This window comes from Myotis nattereri, assembly GCF_964212035.1.
Source record: "Myotis nattereri genome assembly, chromosome: 6".
NCBI classification, from domain to species: Eukaryota; Metazoa; Chordata; class Mammalia; order Chiroptera; family Vespertilionidae; genus Myotis; species Myotis nattereri.
The window spans coordinates 40,283,734-40,305,883 of NC_138081.1; the positions used below are offsets into that span (position 1 = coordinate 40,283,734).

At 36.9% G+C, this 22,150-nt stretch overlaps 1 protein-coding gene across 1 annotated transcript in view; it reads right to left on the bottom strand.

The window, feature by feature from the left end:
- The window catches only part of PHIP (PHIP subunit of CUL4-Ring ligase complex), a 157,415-nt gene that overhangs the window by 30,758 nt on the left and 104,507 nt on the right, over window positions 1–22,150 (bottom strand). The window contains exons 21-27 of the mRNA XM_081095074.1: window positions 21,576–21,716; window positions 16,774–16,850; window positions 13,948–14,179; window positions 8,518–8,637; window positions 5,976–6,083; window positions 3,675–3,799; window positions 3,462–3,544 (exon numbers count right to left, since the gene is read on the bottom strand). Of these exons, the coding sequence (XP_080951200.1) occupies window positions 3,462–3,544; window positions 3,675–3,799; window positions 5,976–6,083; window positions 8,518–8,637; window positions 13,948–14,179; window positions 16,774–16,850; window positions 21,576–21,716 (886 nt within the window). The remainder of the gene's footprint in view (window positions 1–3,461; window positions 3,545–3,674; window positions 3,800–5,975; window positions 6,084–8,517; window positions 8,638–13,947; window positions 14,180–16,773; window positions 16,851–21,575; window positions 21,717–22,150) is intronic.

Below are 22,150 nucleotides of genomic sequence, written 5' to 3' on the forward strand. Positions count from 1 at the left end.
GGAGAACCTGGCTGGAGAACCTAGCAAGAGACCATGGACACAGAACCTGGCTGGAGATCCTAAGCAGAACCTCTCTGGAGATCGAGACCAGAACTTGGCTGGAGATCCTGGCTAGGCTGCTGATCAACTGAACGCTGTCTCCGTGTCATTCCTTCTTCGCCGACTCCGTCTACGCCTTTGGGAACCCCTGGACCTGCTGGGGTTGGACCCCGGCAGCAAGGTCTGATAATATAGAGGGTGGGTTAATATTTCCCAGGCAAGATCTTTTAACGTGTCTTTAACTGGTTTTTAAGTTTGTGATGGTGTGTCATCATGGAGCAAAATTACTTTGCTGTGTCTTCTGACACATTCTGGTGATTTCATGATCAAAGCGTGGTTCAAATTGATTATTTGTTGTCAGTAATGGCCAGTATTAACGGTTTCATCTGGATTTAGAAGCTCATAATACACCACACCTTCCTGATCCCACCAAATGCAGAGCATTGTCTTCTTTCTGAAGCAATTTGGCCTCGCAGTCGATGTTGATGGTTGACCTGGATCAACCCATGATTTTGTGCACTTGGGATTCTCAAAATAAATCCACTTTTCATCTCCAGTCACAATTCGATGCAAAAGGACTTCCTTTTGTGCCACTGAAGCAACATTTTACTGATGACTTTTCGGTTTTCCAGTTGTCTTTCGTTCAGTTGTTGATGTGGCACGATTTCCTTCAAAATCTTTCCCATTGCTTGGAAATGATCGGAAATTGTTTGCAGAGCAACGTTTAATCTTTCTGCAAGTTGTTTTTGAGTTTGACACACATCTTCATCCAGTAATGCTTGTAATTGTTGGTCTTCAAACTTTTTCGGTTGACCTGGAGGTTCTTTGTCTTTCACATTGAAATCATCGCTTTTAAAGCGTTCACAAGTACCTTGAGATGGAGCATGTTCACCATAAGCTTCTTGAAGTACACAATAACTTTTTCTTCAAAATTATGAATTAAAACTTCCCACAAATGCTTTTATTTGGCATGAAATTCCACATTTTTAAGCGTAAAAATATCTATGATGTTAAATCCCCATTATTAACCGGTACACCTAGTAACTATTTACGATCCTACATAGTCTGATGACATTATTCTAAAGAGATAGAACTGAACAATGAATGCCTAACCCAAATGAATGGTACACTACAGTGCTAACAATGAAGTTAAACAAGGAATAGAGTCCACTAGTCAAAATAAGCATTAAACATTTCTGAAGAAGGCTAGAGCAATTACTATTAATATAATTTGAAACAGCAGTTGTTATACAGATACATATACAGTATAGCCCTGTCCCCCCAACATGCAATTTCATTTTCCATAATTTTAGTTACCTGTGGTCAACAACAGACTGAAAATATTAAACAGAAAATTCCAAAAATGAACAATATTTTAAGTTTTAAATTGTGCACCATTCTGAGTAGCAAGAAGCAATCTTAGGACATCCCACACACACACACACACACACACACACACACACACACACACACAGAGAGAGAGAGAGAACATTCACTTTTATTATAATATATTGTTATATTATTCTATTTTATTACTTATTGTAGTTAATCTCTTTACTGTGCCTAATTTATAAATTTGACTTTATCACAGTATGTATGCATAGAAAAATACTATATATAAAGTTCTGTACTATCTGCAGCCTTAGGTATCCACTGGGAGCCTTGAAACACATACCCGTGGACAAGGATTTGGTACTACTATATCTTCAGAAATAAAAGACTAAGAAGTACTAACTTTAGAAGAAATATTAATCTATAAATTTGGTGGTGGTAGTGGCTATAAGATCCAAGTGAAAAAATTCTGATGTACATCCATTTGAAATATCTCTTTTATTTCTCTAATGCTCGCCATATTTATCTCCTTAGTTTGTTATCAGCTCATTTCTGATATATTTGTGGGCACGAATATTTGTTCTGCAATTAATTGGCAGATGCATGTTCATAAAAAAATAAAATGTACCTTATCAACCAACGCATGCAAATAAGTTTTGAAACTCAAATGTACAAAATTATAACCAAAACCAAGAAAACTTTTAACTCTTCCAACTTGAGATACTTACAAATTTCTAAATAATGAATATAGATCTATTTCTCCATTCACCAATTTTAGACATTAAGTAGTGACCTCTATCCATACAACTGTATATAAAAGGTATATGTATTTTATTTAATCCATATTGTTTTTCTTTATCATGACTATGTAAATACTGTTTGCTCCTAAGTCAAGTTGCACACACTTACTTTCTTGTATGTTGTAAGAATTGTTCCATTTTTTTAAATGGTTAGTTTTCTCTGCACTTATGATTGTCTTCCCACATTCTCTAACAGCTCAAACTAAAAAACACTCTCCAATATAATTTCCCACAAAGTCAAACATGTTAGATAATTTATCAGTTCCATTTTGTTCCCCTGAAGACTGCATTCTTGGTAGACAATATCTTCTGATCTGGTTGTTTTATAGGCTTGCTAGATGCTATCCTTAGACTTTTGTTGACTATTACTTGGGAATTCCTATCTGCTCTGAAAAAATTTCCTGTTTCCTGTGGGATAGGGGGGATTCCATATCTTTCTCTATCTTGGCTTACTCCTTTATTTTATGGAATACACCTTTCAAAACTTCCAGAGAAATGATACATGATACATAATTTTTTTGGTAACTCCCATGACCGTAATTTTGATAACTTGAATTTTCCTAATTTTTCCTTTTAGAAAACACATATACATTTCCAAGTCCACCAAGCCCAAACAAAAAAAAAACAAATCATGACAATGGCACTGGAGGAGAGATTGAATGATATATCAATTAATGTGCCTTTTTAAACCACATTATGCTATCTATAAATTCACATTTCACTCCAAGATGACAAAGAGTGGCCTGCACGACATTTTTAAAAGAAATACTTTAATGAACAGCACATCCATTTGTACATAAATTAATGCATTTAAATACCTAGAAACTTTTAAGGATTTTAAAATGTCTTTTGAGTTTTGATAACAGTATTAATGTTTAAGAATTACATAACAGTTAAACGAACAAAAAATGTCAATTTAGCTTTAATCTCAGTCTAAATTATTATTAAACATTTTGAACCTTGAAGACATCTTTTGCTTCAATTTTGAATTATTAATATTTCTGAATAAAGATTTAAGTTAACAAACAAAACAGCTAAAGAACAGCTATAAAGAACCGTATAAGTTAACAAATGTAAGAGAAACAAATGCTTAGAATTTCAGCATCAACTAAATTAAAAGCATTTCATTCATAAAAAAAAATATTTAAAAGTATGTGACACAATATTGTACTTGCTATTAATAGTCCCAGAAATGACAAGACAATTTCTGTGGTTATCTTTTCCTAAATAATGAAAAATATTAAATGATTAGATTAAAAACAAACATCTATGGTTTCTAAAATTACCTACCTATATTCCACCGCCTATATCTGGCGTCATCAAATTGTTGTCTCAAGACTAGAAAATCTATTACGTCAGGCATATCATGGTATCTAATTACAAAGAGAAACAAACTGATTAGGTCACATACCTAAAAATACCTAAGAGACATTCAAATTTAACTGAATCTTGATAAACAATTTACAATACTAAGAAACTATTGCCTTTTTCAACAGTCCTTACTTCATGGTAAATGATCCGCCAGTCAGTTTACCAGTATCTGGATCTAGAAAAGCAAGTTTAAGGCAGCAAAGGGTAGGCAAGCCCACTTCATACTTTATGCCAACTATTTTCATCAGTTCTTGTTCCTGAGGAAGATACAGGAAATAAGAAACCATCATCACAAGATAAATGAATTGCTAAACATAACTGAAAAAGCATCTTCATTTAAATCTTCATATAGGTAATTTACTCTGTGTGTGTATCCTATATAATAAAAAAGAAACATGTAAATTGACCATCCCTCCGCTACACTCACCAGCCTGCAAATTAACCCAACAAAGATGGCAGATTAATTTGCATACACAGGCGCAAGGCGAAGAGCAGAGTGGGAGAGCCGGCAGAGAATGGAGCGGCTTGGGAAAATTGGCTACCCAAGCCGCCAGACAGAGAGCAGAGAGGGAGAGCTGGTGGCTTGGAAGACGTGGCAGAGTGGGAGGCCATGGGACGGAGACAAAGTAGGAAGGGTAAAACCAAGATCGCAGGGAGCACCAGGAATTCTGGAATAGTTTTGGTGGCAGCCCCAGGACCAGAAGCGGAAGCCCAGAGCGCAGGGAGCACCAGGAATGTTGGGAATTGTAGTTCTGGTGACAGACGGATCTCCTAGACCAGTGGTCGGCAAACTGTGGCTCACGAGCTACATGTGGCTCTTTGGCCCCTTGAGTATGGCTCGTCTACAAAATACCGACTTCTGCACATGGATCACGAAGTTTCAATTACACTGTATGTGCGCACCCGCACATGGTATTTTGTGGAAGAGCCACACTCAAGGGGCCAAAGAGCCACACGTGGCTCGTGAGCCGCAGTTTGCCGACCACTGTCCTAGACACTAGAGCAGTGGTTCTCAACCTTCCTAATGCCGCGACCCTTTAATACAGTTCCTCATGTTGTGGTGACCCCCAACCATAAAATTATTTTCATTGCTACTTCATAACTGTAATTTTGCTACTGTTATGAATTGTAATATAAATATCTGATATGCAGGATGTATTTTCATTGTTACAAATTGAACATAATTAAAGCATAGTGATGAATCACAAAAACAATATGTAATTATCTATGTGTTTTCCGATGGTCTTCGGCGACCCCTGTGAAAGGGTCGTTCGACCCCCAAAGGGGTCGCAAGCCACAGGTTGAGAACTGCTGCACTAGAGCAAAGTGAGCCTGGAGCAAGTTACTGTTGCAGCGGGGGATGGAGGGAAAGCAAAGGTGAGAGACTTAAGTAAAATCAGAGTGTCTAGGAAAAATTAAAGGGAAGATATCCTAAAACTTCCATGAAATCTCCACCAATGAAGCAAAGAAAAAAAAAAGCATCTATTATTCTCTGAGCAACAAACCAAACTGAGTTGGGGTCTCAGACAATTCGCTCATATGATTGCAAAGACAGAAACTCGCGGATTGGAGAGGGCTCCTCTGAGGGCTTCCAGATTGGAGAGGGTGCAGGTCAGATTGAGGGACCCCCACAACCTCCAGTGCACGAATGTCATGCACCGGCCTTTAGTGTGTGTGTACATAAGTAAATTCATTGAGGTACATACAGATAGTCCTCAGGTTACATCGGACTCGACGTACGTCATTTCGTGGTTACATCGCCATCTCCCATTTATTTATATTAAAAAAAAGTTCCGTCATTTCGACGTATGAACCTATGTGCTTTATGTTTTTTATTATTTATTTACCACAAGTAAACGCCAGGAATCATCTTTCTTTTAAATTTTTTTTTTACTGTTTCACTACATTACTGCTGTGTATGTGCTCCATGTGAGTGACATAGGAGCGTATGTAGGTGCGTTCCCACTTACAGCGAAAACTGCATTATGTCGCGCCGTAGGAATGGATCTCCGACATAACCCAAGGATTTATATTTAAATTTTAAACAGTAAAGAAAAACTAGAATGAAACCTTTGAATGAAATAAGAGTTTTCCAACACTTAGAGGTTTAGAACTAGTAATTCTGAAGTACTGCTGATAAATCTAGAAATACTTAACAAATTTACAAACATGAATTTTTACCTTAGACATTAGTGTTGTCTAATTTTCACTATAATTATATTTTGTACGCAGTTTATAAACTATCAGAGTATACAAAATTAGTCAATCTTGTGTTTCTTAGAACGTTAAACACCCTCTACTCCCCAGATTGCTTCAGTTGAGAAAGGTATCTTCATGATACAGTTTCTTATAGTAAAACTATTAACAATATCATTTTCTCCATATTCCATAAATATGTAATTTGGGGCAATTAAATAGTAATGAATATCATACCCGTAGTTCCATTTTATGCCATGGTTGTTTTTTGGGATTGATACTATAAATTTTATTTTTCCGGGCCATTTCAACATATGCTTCATGTCCTTGTCGGAAATAATAAACCTGAGAAGTAAATAAAGTCACAATTTAAAACTTGAATGTGTTTCCTTTAACTCAATATGCAAGAATTTAATGTCCTTTAAAGTTATTCTAATATTTTATTTTCCCCCTTCTTTTCCTCAAGTTTTTGTTTCTTTTTGTTGGACTAAATACCTATATATATTAAAGGATAATTTGCAAAATGTCTTCTTGAGAGCTCGACTGTGAGTTCAATCGCTTGCTATGACATGCGCTGACCACAAGGGAGCAGTGCGGAACATGGTGGGCAACCAGCAGTGGCAGCAGGGTGCTGAGGGAGCGAGGGAAGGAAGAGGTGGGGAACTGTACAGTGGTGGTGTGCAGACAGCGAGGTAAGGAGGAGGCATGGAACCTCATCAGCCTTCATCACCAGCCAGGCCTAGGGACCCTACCTGTGCATGAATTTAATGCACCGGGCCTCTAGTCTATATATATGAAAGCCTAAGTGAGTATCCAACTGTTAGACCAGTAGCTATGACCACACGGGGGAAGACAATCAACGCAGGAACTGCTGAGCTGCAGTGACTTGGCAGCTATAGTTCTCAGGTGATACACCCGGAACCAGAGGAGGTGTGTCACCTGAGAACCGCCCTCTCGCAATCCGGGACCCCTCAGGGGATGTTGAAGAGCTGGTTTCAGCGTGATCCCCGCAGGCCAGGCCGAGGAACCCAAACGGTGCACGAATCCATGCACCGATCCTCTACTTAATAATAATAATGATAATAAATGAACACAATTTATTGTATATAGTTCAATAATATTTTCAAATAGTTCGAGGATGGGGTTCATTCGGTGGCTGTGTCATGTGCTGTGATTCACCTGGCTCTTAAGCAGCTGAGTCTGCAGCAGAAATCCTTAATGTGTCGTGTAACCTCTGTGCCATGTGTTTTATAATGTCAATCATAACTGAAGTGTTCAAAATAACATTAATTTTGTTATAGACTAAGAAGAGTAGTCATTTTTTAGTGTTTTTCATTTCACCATTTTATTTTTTTATTCAAAATAAGTTAATCTTGTTGCATAAAAAAGCTATGATGACGGATCATGATTAGGTTTATTGTTCCCTTACTTTTGCAGCAGTCGTTTATACATATGCAGAACTTGAAAGTGAAAAATGTATTGTCACATATATTTTATCCTTATAAAAACAGCAATACATCCATTTATCCTTATGCTATAAAGGTCAAATTTAAGTAACTCCTGACTACTATCCTGTAGAACTGATACTTGAACACAGTAATTGGATACCAAAAATTCTTCCCACTAATAAAAAAATAGAGCTTATTAAAAAAAAAGGTATTAAAATTTTTAAAAATGTTAAGTTCTTAGTAATATTTTCGGACATTCATTATTCTACATACTTTCATTCTATCCATTAATATCATTATTCAGTTGTCTGAAATCTAATATGAAGGAATGAATGGTGCTGAATAATGAGAAATTACCTATTTAAGCACCAACAACTAAAAAGACAACTTGGACATTTTGATAGGAAATTATTCAACAAACAATTATGAACTTTCTGACCATCTTGAAACAGTTTGTTAAATATAATATAATCAAGCATTTTCTTGATGTGGCAGGATCTGTTAGGATCTATCATTGTACTAAATTACAACAACGTGATAATGTTCTGTACGCTTCAAAACTTCTTTGACAAATAGGATCTCTACATGAATTATTTTAGACTGTTCATTAGAGTTATTCTTGCAATATAAAGTTTTTGAGTTCCTTCTTCTACTATCAACTGCCACCTGCCACTTTCTACAGCTAATTAGTATGCTTTGCTAAAGAAGCCATTTTAATTCCTGACTTCTTACTGTTCATCTACTGGACACCAGATAATCCTATCTCTTAACATTATGCAAGGAGACACGAATCCCTGAATGAGAAACTTTGATTTAAGATCATACATTTTTCATTTCATAGTCCAAAGTGTAAAATCAAATGATGGCCAATCACATTTTCTTAAAAATGAAATATTTCTTATTCTAAAATAATAGAACTTTTTAAAGATCTAAGAGACAAATTATGAACATTGTAAGCATTTACATAAAACTTATGAATGAAATTAAAAGAAAATACTGAAGTCTAAAATGAAAAACTAATGTATTTTAATTTTAAAAAGAAAACTGGCAACAAAACTCTATTATTAAAAATAAATGGTAGTTTTTAAAATGTCATCAAAATTTCCATTTTGAAAATTATTTTGATTTACAATATTTATAGAAATCTCAAAAAAGATGATCATTAGCACTTTTCTCCTGACTTCACTTTTTCCAAACATAGCTACAAACACCTAGAATGCGATACTTTAAGAAACAACTGCAATCTTCCAGAGTTCTGTTTCTAGAGTTATAACAATGTTTAAAGTAACTTGAAAAAACAAATAAAGGATGTTTTAAAAGTTTAAACGTACCTCATCCCCCATCTGTGGTACAAATGGACATCTTCGGGGAAGAGTATCTGTAATCCATGTTGAAGGCAACCATTCTTCTAATGTCAATCCATTTTCAGTTAGTTCTCCTACCGCCAATCTCTAAGGTTTAGAACATTTAAAGTAGTATTACGTAAAAGCATTCAGTTATAATCTGTGTTTTAAAATAACTATAAAGGTATTTAAACAAATAAAGGAAATCATTGTATAACAATGTATATTTTTTAGGTATTAAAAAGCTATTCTGGAAAGATGGCAATAGTGGCCAAATCACTGTGCATACATACAAAAAAAACAACACAAAAAACTAGATAATCCAAAACCTACAGACAACATTCACAACAAAACTAAGTGAAAAGATATTCCCATAAACATCAGAGTATAAGCTCTGTGTAGTCTCCCTTTCTCTCAAAGTTCCATCAGTTTTATAAACTTTGCATGTAGCAAAGCAAAGCATACCTGATGGTTTGTTTTTTAAATCCTAGTCACAATGTGTTCATAACAACTAAGATATTCTCATATGGGCTAACTCATGTAAAACACAGAAGTCTAATTGTTTCCATGGCTGGGCATTATACTTCTCTATAGCCCAAGAATACTCCTCTTCCCTTTTTAAAATAGCATTTCTCACTCTTGGCTCACAATTAGCTTCTAACAACAACAAAAAATTTCTTCGGATTTTTCCCAAACAAAATGCTGTTAAGCCAATTACTTTACTTTTAAATTTTTGTGGAAAAATATAAAAGTAGGCCTCTGAGAAAACTAATTTTCTAAGTGATGAGGAGGACTAGAGTACAACAGGTTAGAAAGGATCACTTAGAAAATATGTTAAATATAAAATATGTGATAAATATAAAACTAGGCCTTTTAAACTTTGCTGCTCACCGACAAGTGGCCATCATGGTCTGAATGTTGTTACACTAGACTTAGAAAAAATGAACTTTGAAACCTAGTATTTATAAGCAGAGAAACTTCATACAATTGATTAAAACTGTTTGGTTCTTTGTTTATATATATAGGATTCTAAATTTTATTCTCTTGTGTTTTTTAAAAAAGAAGACAGTTATTACTGAGTTAATGCAAGTTCACTATAAGAAGCAATGTCATAATGGGGTATCACAGAACACTATGTGCAACAAGTACTGTAAGAGCTACTATTCAATGTCCATTTTCCTCTTCATTAACCACATCTTCCTGGAGAGTAAGGAAGGAAAAAAAGATGAGCTTTTACTGCATGTGACATGGGTCTACTGGAGAATTTTAGTCAGAAGAGTGATAGGATCTGACTTGCATTTTTAAAGGATCACTCTGGATGCATCAGAGCAGGGATTTTGAAATTATGGCCCACAGTCCAAGCTCAGTCTGCTATCTATAAATCAAATTTTATTAGAACACAGCCATATTTATTCATTTATTTATTGTCTATGGCTGTTTTCAGGCTACAATGGCAGAATAGCTGGAACTCTACATAAAAAGTTTGTCAATACTTGCTTCACAGAATAGACTCTAAGGGGGAAAGGGCAGAAGTAGAAAGAATGATGGAAGGCTACTGCAATAAATCAAGTGAGAGTGACAGCAGAAATGGTGAAAACAATTAGGTGCTGAACTTATTTAAAAGAAAGAACCACAATAATTACAATGAATAACATCAAGGTTTTGGAATGAGGAGGACCAGAGTACAACAGGCTACAGAGGATCACTTGACAATAAATTTTGTATGTCTAAGATTTGTAATGTTATGTTAAGTCAGATGACACCTGAATGGTAATTTTATCCACAGCGTTTCTGAGTAGCCACTGTTACTATGTACTGCATCAGAGTTAGATCCACAAATTTTATCAGTTTTATATATTGAGGTTTTAAGTTAAAGTATATTTTAAAAAAGGTGTCCTTTGACTTAATAAAGAGAAAAACACGTACAAAAAAATCTAAAAATTGTTAAACCCAGCCTCAGTAAGGACTGCCAATTAAATTAGACAAGTATTTCTTCCCATAAGGAAAATTCTATGTTTATTGCAATAACTAATCACTCTTACATAAAGCTAGATAAATTGGACATTAAATAGGAATAACTATATTTATAACTGTAAGACTCTTGCATAGCCAAGAATCATTTTGAGAATAAATCTTGTTCACCAATAATTCTTAGAACACCTATAATTTTTGGTTAAAGTAGATTTCTGTCACTTAGTATTTAAAACCAGTTAGGGAATAAAATGCACTGAATATTCCTCAAAATTTCTAGCCTAATGATAAGATTTCTTTTAAATTTTGGAAATATGGGTAATTAATTTATTTTCTACCCACAGAAATTCTTCTAGGCCCACCTCAAATCTTATTTCTTCTGAAAGCCTTATCGAAAACTCTAAAATAAGATGTCCCCATTTGGTTTCTGATCTATTATTTTTAAACATTATCTGGCAACTAAACGTATGATTATTTCTTCTATTTTTACCTTAGGGGATTCAAGCAACTTGTTAGTCACACATTATTTTTAGCATAAATATTAACTATGTCTTGCATATCTTTTTATCCACTGTGTTGCTTTATAAATAATAAGTACACAATAAAAATTTATTGATCTGGTTTCCAGAGCCCCTAAAACCATAAGGGATATATGTCAGATACCATCTGAGATTTCTTTAGTTCATTTTTGGAGAATTCTACTTTCTTATAAGCATTTTCTATATCTACCTTACTGATTTTCTTGCTTAATTAATTGAAACAGAATTAGTCACATGGAAAATATTTTAATAGAAGCAATAATATCAATAGCTTAATGATCTCTTATTTTCCAGCTCTACAACTCTATGCATAAAAAGGGAAATATTAGTTGAGATAACAAGAAGACTAAGGAATAAGGACAATTCTACCCACTGCTGGATCTACTACTAGTAGGCTAGCACCAAACCATGTGAACAAAATCCAAATGAAAGGAAATGGCCTACAATATCCTAGACTTACTATATTTTATTTTTTTTAAAATATATTTTTATTGACTAAGGAGAGGAAGGGAGAGGGAGAGAGAGATAGAAACATCAATGATGATAGAGAATCATTGATCAGCTGCATCCGGCACACCCCTACACTGGGGATCGAGCCTGCAACTTGGGCATGTGCCCTTGACCAGAATTGAGCCTGGGACCCTTCAGTCCGCAGGCTGATGCTCTATCCACTGAGCCAAACCGGCTAGGGTGTAATCTTACTATATTTTAAATCTGTCCCACATAAATTTAGTGGCAGATAGATCCTGTTACAACACTACTGGTATAAGTAAAACAGTGAAATTAAAATATACCAAACAGTAATAGCAAATAAAAATGCAGCACTGCATAAAGAAGCCTAAGGTATTAGTTTGTAGATGATTATCAATCAAACGAAACCACAAAGTAAAAAAGAATTATAGTCTCACAGTGCAAAACTCAAAGGTGAATCAGAATTGTCCTGAACTTAGGGAAAAAAAAGTGTTAACATTTTTAGTGAGATACATGGCTAAATAAGGTTTCTTTAACCAATCTACCACATAAAATAATGTGTCCATATACATTTATCATAACTGACAAGAGAGAAGAAGAAAACTGAGCAAAAGCATGGTATTCTCTTTGGTAAATCTTCCCCAGATAAAAGGAGGTGACAAGAAGAATAGCAGGCAGTGGAATCCAAATTAAAGTAATTCATAACTATAAAGCTGAAACAAACAAGAGCTCAATGGAGACATCCTACATAATAAAAGGCTAATATGCAAATTGACCTAACAGCAAAAAAAAACACAAACAAAACGATCAGTCGCTATGACACACACTTACCACCAGGGGGCAGATGCTCAATGCTGGTGGTCATTGTATGGCCCCACAGGGTGAGTGCCGCTTAGCCAGAAGCCAAATCATGGCTGGCAAGCTCAGTGGTGGTGGAGGGTGCATCTCCTGCCTCCAGGGCAGTGCTAAGGATGTCTGACTGCCACAGGGAGCGGGCCTGAGCTGTTACTCAGACATCCCCCGAGGGCTCACAGACTGCGAGAGGGTGCAGGCTGGGTTGAAGACCCCCCCTTCCCGAGTGCATGAATTTCATACACCGGGCCTCTAGTATAAAATAAACACTTTAGACAAATTTAAAGAATTATTTAAAACGTTCAAAGGTCTTTGGGGATAAAGACCTTAAAAGACCCTAGTATTTAATTCTACAAATGACAGACTAAGGACCATGTGATTATAGCTCACATACTATATAAATCAGTAAAGGCTTGTTACAGCCTTTATATTTATACTAGAGGCCCGATGCGTGAAAATTCATGCACTGGAGGGGGGTGTGGTCTGTCAGCCCGGCCTGCCGCCTCTCACAGTCCCGGGAGCCCTCACCAGAGATCAGGGGAAGGAGACGCCCCCATCACACTTCTGCTGCTGCTAGTGGTGGCAGCGTAAGCCTTGGCTGGCCCTGGTTACCTGAGCCTCAGGCAGCCCTGGGCAGCTGGGCAGCCGCCATCTGAGGCTTGACTGTGCCTCGGGTCAGCCCTGCCTGGAGGTGGGCCTGGCCTTGCCGCACGCCTGCTGGCCCAGCGGGGCTGAGGGGACTGGGCACCGCCATCTTGTGGCTGTGGGTGTCTCCATCTTTGAGGGCGTGACAGTCAATTAGCATATTCATTGCTTATTGGCTGTGCGTGCCACCCTCTTCGCGATGGCAGGAGGGTCAATAAGCATATTCCCTCTTTCTTAGATAGGATTAGAGGCCCACACCAGTGGGGTACCTCAGCCTGGCCTGTGCCCTCTCGCAATCCGGAACCCCTTGGGGGATGTCGGACTGCCAGATTTGGGCTGATCCCCAAAGGCCAAATTTTGCCATTCTTATTCCAGGTGATGTTCTCCCTATGTTTCCTGTTTATTTTCAGAAATAAAAATAAGGGTGTTTAAAAGGTAATGGCAATTAAAGGACTAATAAACTGTAGATTTTAAAAAACATACATAAACAAACCCCATGGGATTGTCAAGAAAAATCTGCTTTTGTTATAGACGAAATGTTCAATATTTAGAAAGTAATTAATTCCACAAGAAAACACTCTCATAAGGTAAATATTTAAACCTGAATAAACTAAATATATTTTGATATATAATTAGGTACTCACGGTTGTTAATAGGATCTCTGACTTACAATGTCGAAATGACATATAATAAAACCAATTTGTAAGAGGCTAATTAATATAAACAAGTGTTCCTATAGCATCTCATACCATTACATCAAATGGCTATTAATTGAAACCTTATTCAAGGACCTGCTGTACTCTGTTTTACTACTGTATACTTCTAAATTTTTTCTATTACTGCTTGCTGGTACAGCTCAACAACGTTAATGTTCATAAACTGCACTTTTAAAATGTGTGCTTTGTTTTCATAGAAAACATTAGTTTATATATAAATTAACCTTTTGTCTTCTTTCTTTGGGATTCTTTTTCTTTGGTGATATTGGTCCATCTTTTTCTTCATGTATTTTTTTCCTTTCCTTTTTAATCTGCTTTTGTTTCTGTTTTTCAGATTCTTCTTCTTCATCTGAACTGCTTTCTGCTTTCTTGGTTTTATGCTTAGGAATTTTCTTTGGTGGCTGCAAATTAATTCCTGCATCTGCTGTCCAGTCAGAATAATCACTGGAGTAGTCACTAGAAAAGAAAAAAAATTATTTAAAACACACACAGACAAAATACATATTAAGACTGTTTTATAAAAATGAGTATAATAAAGATAAATGACAAAATAGTACATATTAATAAACTAAAGTGTTTCCTTAACTTTCAACTCATCTTCTAAACAGTTTCTTAAAATTCTATAGGCTTAACTTACTTAAATATATAAAAAACAATTAAGATAAATAAGCCCACAGCTTTTTGTTGTTGTCGTTAATCCTCACTTGAGGATATTTTTCCACTGATTTTTTTAAAAAAATATATTTTATTGATTTTTTACAGAGAGGAAGGGAGAGGGATAGAGAATTAGAAACATCGATGAGAGACAAACATCAATCAGCTGCCTTCTGCACACTCCCCACTGGGGATATGCCCGCAACCAAGGTACATGCCCTTGACCGGAATCGAACCTGGGACCCTTCAGTCCACAGGCAGACACTCTATCCACTGAGCCAAACCAGACAGGGCTCCATTGATTTTTAAGGAGACTAGAAGACAGAGGGAAAGACAGAGACACAGATTTATGTGAGAGAAACACATCGATAGGTTGCCTCCTGTGCAAGCCCAGGTCGGGGAGGAGCCTGCAACCTAGGTATGTGCCCCTGACCAGAATCAAACCTGGGACCCTTTGGTCCACAGACCAACACTCTATCCACAGAGCCAAAATGGCTAAGGCAGGGCCACATCTTTAATTGAAACAATGAATTTAAGTGCCTTCTATGATTTTAGGCATATTAATTTAATAGTGCTTCATATGTTCAAAATACTGTGGGGCATGCAAAAACAAGCAGCAGAATCACCTTCCTCAATTCTAGTAACAGTAGAAAGATAGCCCTGGACAGCACAGGAAGTATCAACACTGAGGAGAAGGAGGCACAGGGATTACTTTTTTTGAGACGTGAGAGCTCTTGCCAGGGGAATTTCTTATGTTGAACACTGATGCCCTCATGGCAAGATCAGAAGTACTTTTGTTCAGTGAAAAGGTTGTGATTGTAAACTATACTGAGCATTTACATATATCTTAGATATATCTTATGCTTCGAAGCATGCCATGATTCAAAAAACTTCAACCCTTACCCTATTATTTTATGTATCACTACAATTCATGTTTGCCATTTCTTTTCAGTTTACCTTTAACAGACTTAAAAGTTATGCTTAACTAATGTTGTTGCAAAATAAAGAATCCAGTTATGTTATCTTCTGTTTCAATTTTAGTATATGAGAACATTACTTGATTTTATACAGTTTTACAAATATAAATGCTTTAAATCTAAGTTATACTATGTTAAAATCAATAATTATTTGCCTAAATTTAGTGATATATGACCTCACTCTTTTAAAAACATTCCTGGTAAATCTTGAAAGGACAGATTTTTCTGAAATTTTATTCCACTCCCACCACCTCTCCTCCCCTTGGCTCAATGTCCTTTATAGGCATTTACCTATACCTCCCCAAGAATTATCACCACAGATAAAATTTAAATAATTAACTGGCTTTCTAGTATGATTTCAGACTTCATTTTAAAATTGATTCTAGAGAACTTAAAAAATTTCAGACACTATTCTAGATGCATGGGAATGCATTTGTAGAGCAAATATCTATACAAGAATAGACTGTTCTCAACTTATAAGCATTTATTTATACTTGCTGCAGTCACGGTCCCTGCAAATGGCACCTGCCAAATACTGACAGTTGCTACTATCTGAAGCACTCAGCTCTTATGGAAAATCTTCTGCTGCCAGCATAGACCTAACTATAAAACTGAAAGCCCATGTTCTTTATAAAATTGCCCAAAAGAAAATATTTGTTTCACTGCCTTGTTTCAAATGCAGGAACCTACCAGATATAACCATGAGCACTTGCCTATCGTTTCTGTTGTGGACATAGGAAAGTCCTTGATTCTAACATTGACATATGGAATTCTTAGAGCCTCCATCTTCATGGTTACTCTGACAATTGTATATTAAAAGCTACTGCTGCTAAGGAGTAAGTGTGAGGAGCTAAACATAATTATCATCTCCAGAGGCTACACTCCTTCTTGTTACTAAGATCTTACAAAGTCAGAAAAGAATATCAGCCCTGTAATAATGTGAATTACTACCATAAGAAGTTGAAAGAATCCTCACTTACATGACCAAATGAGGTGGCGGTAACAGGAAAAAGAAAAACTTACTCTCACTACTGGAAAAAAATTATTAACAGCATTCAACAAATTCTACTATATAAGATAGTTAATTCTGTAAGATCTCATTACTTTCATAATTTAATGTTCAAATAGTTCTCAAAACCTGTAATGAAACTAATTTGTGGTTCAGTGTTAAAATAATAACATTCAATAATAAAACATCACCTGGAAAGATAAAGCATCTCTGTAGATCTAGTTGCAATAACCAAATTTTTTTCTAGTAGAGAAAACATGTTACAAAGAAAATCTAAATTTTGGATGACTACAAAATATCTCTGAAAAAGGAGCAAATCTGAAATCAAAGAGACTGATACAAAAGAATATTCAGCTTTCTAAAGAGTTTATATTAATTACATTGGGAGAAATAAAAATTCATTAAATTACCTAGAACTGCCATCACTGTGCCATGCTCTCTCCTCTTCTTCAGAGGTTCCACCACTAACAGCAACAACTTCACCTTCCTGTGAGATATTGAATATATATTTTATTGTGCAATTTTATAAAATAACGTTTTATGTTTATAGAAAATTATCAGTATTATCTAATATTACCAATCAAAGCAGAATATTTAAATAAAAACCTGACTTATATTAGTTGCAAAAATACAGGCCTTTTTTATATAAAAATTATTCAATGTATTTAATAATTAAATATATCCAAATTATTAAATGTATCCAAGCATACAATATTTATTTTTAATATTGGATTCAGAGCAATCTCTTGGATAAATAACATACATGATACAGCAAAAGTAGGTTCCTATATAAAACATAGTAATAAGTAATACAAGAATAAATGGTGCTTCACATACTCACAACTGTAAACCTACACTTTTGCCCCCCATCGCATATTTATTGTTTTTAGAAGATTTATCACTTCTCTTCTAGATTGGTTATCAAATTCCATAGTTGACAAAGCAAATCATTTTTTACCTCTTGGGAATTTTTTAAAATTTAGCTTTTTAAAAAAATAGATGCTTTTGGAAGCTTAAAATTACAAACTTTTATGTATTATAATTATTATTATAGAAATGGCTTATTCCTGTCTGGTATTATTTTGTCCAAATGGTAGAGGATTAAAAACTATCCAAGCATGTTGTTTCTCTTTAATCTTTATTTAGTATAACTGAAAAATCTAAACAAATGATCTGATTATTCCCACCCTTAGTATATTACTTCTTTAAAGAGGAAGAAGATATATTGCTAAATATAAAATAGCCATTATATGAAAGTACAAAATATTTGAACCAAAATCAGCAGTTTTTCCCATTAATAATACGTTGTGCCTAAGGTGCTATTCTGTTCTTAATATAATCCTCTAGAAATTTATTTAATTGCTCTAAAAGGAGGGTAAAGCACAAATTAATTTGAACATAAAGAATTAGTAAATTTTTCTTATGTAACAAATGCACCCGAAAATACATAAGATTCTAGTAAGCTGAATCATATTTAAAGTATTTTCTAGAATATAATGCTAAGTGACATAAGTCAGTTCGAAAAAGCTAAGAACCATATGATCTCACTCATATGTGGGATATAAAACTGCAACTCGTGAACAGAAACGGTGTGTTGGTTGCTAGAGGAAAGGAGATAGGGGGAGAAGGGGATCCTAATATATGGTGACAGGAGATTTGACTTTGGATGGTGGATACATGGTGCAATATACAGATCTTGTAACATAGAAACCCACACCTGAAACCTGTATTATCATGTCGACCCATGTCTCACCAATACATTTAATTAAAAATAAATACATTACCAAAAAAGTATTTTCTAGAAACTTAATATTTAAAAAATCATACTATAAACCAGCCGTGGGCAAACTATGGCCCGCAGGCCGGATCCGGCCCGTTTGAAATGAATAAAACTAAAAAAAAAAAAAAGACCGTACCATTTTATGTAATGATGTTTACTTTGAATTTATATTAGTTCACACAAACACTCCATCCATGCTTTTGTTCCGGCCCTCCGGTCCAGTTTAAGAACCCATTGTGTGCTGAAACCGGTTTGGCTCAGTGGATAGAGCGTTGGCCTGCGGACTGAAGGGTCCCAGGTTCGATTCCGGTCAAGGGGATGTACCTGGGTTGCGGGCACATCCCCAGTGGGAGATGTGCAGGAGGCAGCTGATCGATGTTTCTCTCTCATCGATGTTTCTAACTTTCTACCTCTCTCCCTTCCTCTCTGTGAAAAATCAATAAAATATATTAAAAAAAAAAAAAAAAAAGAACCCATTGTGGCCCTCAAGTCAAAAAGTTTGCCCACCCCTGCTATAAACCTTTAAAAAATACAGAACCATTTAAAAGGCAAATAATGTGCTGACATACATTTTATGTTTTGTATACATATCTAAATTCTCATGTGTCGAGTTTATGTAATTAGGGAATATGTCTTTTTACCAGATTAGACATATCATTTTGACCTGGCCACACTAAGACCTAAGCCACCAAAGACTAACTTTTAAATTATGGGTAGAATACTCTCAATTTGAATTAACATTGCCCTACCCATATAAAATATACTCAGAAAATTCCCATATGTCTAACATTGTAAAACACATCACACCTTCAAAAATGTTTGGTAATCATTATTTAAGATCATAGAGTCTTTGAGCTAACTGTGGGGGAGGGAGTGGTAGGGTGAGTGGGGAAGAGAAATGGTTCTAAGTGCTGAATAAGATTAATTTGTGCCTACAAATTGACTATCTTGCTGAAAGAATATTTAGTAGGAACAATGATATTTACGGAAATATTTATTACATTGAAAAAACTAACCCACCGGTATAGAGATTAAAAACTAAGCAAGCACTAGCCAATGTAGCTTAGATGGTTGGAGCATGGTCCCTACACCAAAAAGTAGTGGGTTCAATTCCCATTCAGGGCACATACCCCGGTTATGGTTTTAATCCCTGATTCTCTCTTCTCTCTCTCTTCTCTTCTCTCTCTCTCTCTCTCTCTCTCTCTCTCTCTCTCTCTCTCTCTCTCTCCCTCCCTCCCTCCCTCTCTCTCTCTCAAGTAAATTAAAATAATTTCTTTAAAAAGAAAATGTTATCTGACTTATAAAAAAAAAGTAAGAAAAATAGTTAAACGCTTATTGGTTAATTATAGTTACCAGACTAGAGTTTCACTAGAAGCCCAGTGCATGAATCCACCCTGCACCCTCTCGTAATCCAGGACCCCTCGGTAGATGTCGGACTGTCGGTACAGCCCAATCCTGGAAGGCCAGGCTGAGGGACCCCACCGGTGCATGAATCCGTGCACCGGGCCTCTAGGATGCATATAAGATCTTTGGTTAATCTCTCCCCACCCTCCCCCCTCCCCTGAAATTCCTCAGTCGGCTCCATGTTTCCATGCCTGTGCGTTGAGTGTCTGCCCTCTGGTGGTCAGTGCGTGTCATACCTACTATTTGAACGGTTGCTTAGGCTTTTATATGTATATAGTAGAGGCCCGGTGCACAAAAATTTGTGCACTGGAGGGGGGGGGGGATGCGGGGACCCTTAGCCCAGCCTGTGCCCTCTCGCAGTCTGGGACCCCTCGGGGGATGACCACCTGCTGGCTGAGGCCTGCTCCCTGGGGGATTTGGCCTAAGATGGCAATCAGACATCCCTCTGGCAGCCCTTGGGGGATGTCCACTTGCCAACAGGGAGCAGACCTAAGCTGCAGTCGGATATCCTTAGCGCTGCTGAGGAGGCAGGAGAGGCTCCCACCACCACTGCTGTACTGGCAGCCATCAGCCTGGCTAGTGGCTGATCATAGCTCCCCCATGTGGGAGCACACTGACCACCAGAGGGCAGCTCCTGCATTGAGCGTCTGCCCCTGGTGTCAGTGTGTGTCATAGTGACCAGTCATTCCCAGTCTTTCTGCTGTTAGGGTCCGTTTGCATATTACCCTGTTACTATATAGGATAGAGGCCTGGTGCACGGGTGGGGGTTGGCTGGTTTGCCCTGAATGGTGTCCCGGATCAGGGTGTGGGTCCCGCTTGGGTGCCTGGCCAGCCTGGGTGAGGGGCTGATGGCTGTTTTCAGGCTGCCCGCACCCCTTTTAGGGTGGGCGTCCCCACTGGGGTGCCTGGCCAGCCTGGATGAGGGGCTGAGGGCTGTTTTCAGGTGGCCAAGCCTGCAACTGAAGCTCCCAGTCTCTCCTTTTTTTCTTTCTTTATTCTGGGATTTATTTACCTTCTGTAATTGAAACTTTGTTGTGCCTCCAGCTCTAAGGCTGGCTGGCTGAAAGCAGGTTTCTGGGTTTGTTTAGCTTCTATAATTGCAACATTGTTGCTTAGACTGGAGTTCAGAGCCTGGCTGTGGCAGGCGTGGAACCTTAGCTTCCTCCATCACTGGAGCAAGTAAGCCTTCTGCTCGCTTCAGCTGCCTGGCTGCTGGCTGCCATCTTGGTTGGCAGTTAATTTGCATATCGCCCTGATTAGCCAATGGGAAGCGTAGCAGAGGTATTGTTAATTACCATGTTTTCTATTATTAGATAGGCTAGATGGTACCATTTAAAAACCTTAGCTTTAGAGTAAAAGGAATCTGGATTTAATCCCTGCTCTACTATTTAGTAACTAGAGGCCCAGTGCATGAAATTCATGCACGCTGGGGGTGGGGATAGGGGTAGTGAGCGACCCTCAGCCTGGGCACCCTCTTGCAGTGTGGGAGTCCTTGGGGCCTGTCGGACATATTTAGCGCTTCTGCGGAGGCGGAAGAGGATCCCACCACTGCTGCTGTGCTTGCCAGCCATTAGCCTGACTTCTGGCTGAGTGGCGCTCTCCCTTTGGTAGTGCACTGACCACTAGGGGGCAGCTCCTGCGTTGAGCATTTGCCCCCTGGTGGTCAGTGCATGTCAGCAACTGGTCGTTCTGCTGTTTGGTCAATTTGCATATTAACCTTCTATTATATAGGATTAGGTAAATGTGTAATCTAAGCATCTTAGAACCTCAGATTCCTCATAAATATAAAATATGAGTAATTCATACAAATTTGTGTTGTGCATCTGAGATTATGCATATGTGTGCCATGCCTGGAACATACACAGCAGGTCTTCAGAACTAATGGAAGCTATCACTATTATTATAAGGCCCAGAAATACCATGTTTGAGCTACATCTATAAATTTATCAATAAATATGAAGAATAAAAGTAATATTTTTTCAAAAAAGTAAAAATGAAAACAAATTTATGCATGTAATGAGATCTTACATCTGAAGAGCTAGTGCCATTTTCTATCTCTTCCGAAGGTCTAGGAATCTCTTCCAATGCAGATCTGGTACAATAACTATGTTGATTTGTCTGCTGCTTTTTGGATTCTCCAAGATCCAGGAAATGCTCATGAGCATGATTCTGGGGAAAAAGTAAATTAAATTTATTTACAGAATGCTTAAAGAGCTAACTTTTTACTTTAAAAGTTGTATTTCTTAATTATAAAAAATCCATACATATTTATATTACATAAACTAGATTAGACTACCTGTTCAAATATCTTATTATATCAGGTAAAATCACAGATTTGTGTATATTGAAATTCACTTGCTAACTGATGTTATAAAAACCTTGCTTTTGATTAACTAATACGGATTTAAGGATTCCTAATAAACCAAGCCTAACATTGAATTCTCCCATACCAACACAAAACCAAACCTATAAAACAGATATGAGAAAGAGGACCACAGACTGTGAGGCATATTAATAAAGACAAACTAGAAACCAAAAAGGTGATCACAAAACTACCATGTCACTATGAGACTCGAATATCAGGTAGCTAGCTTTCTTTCTTC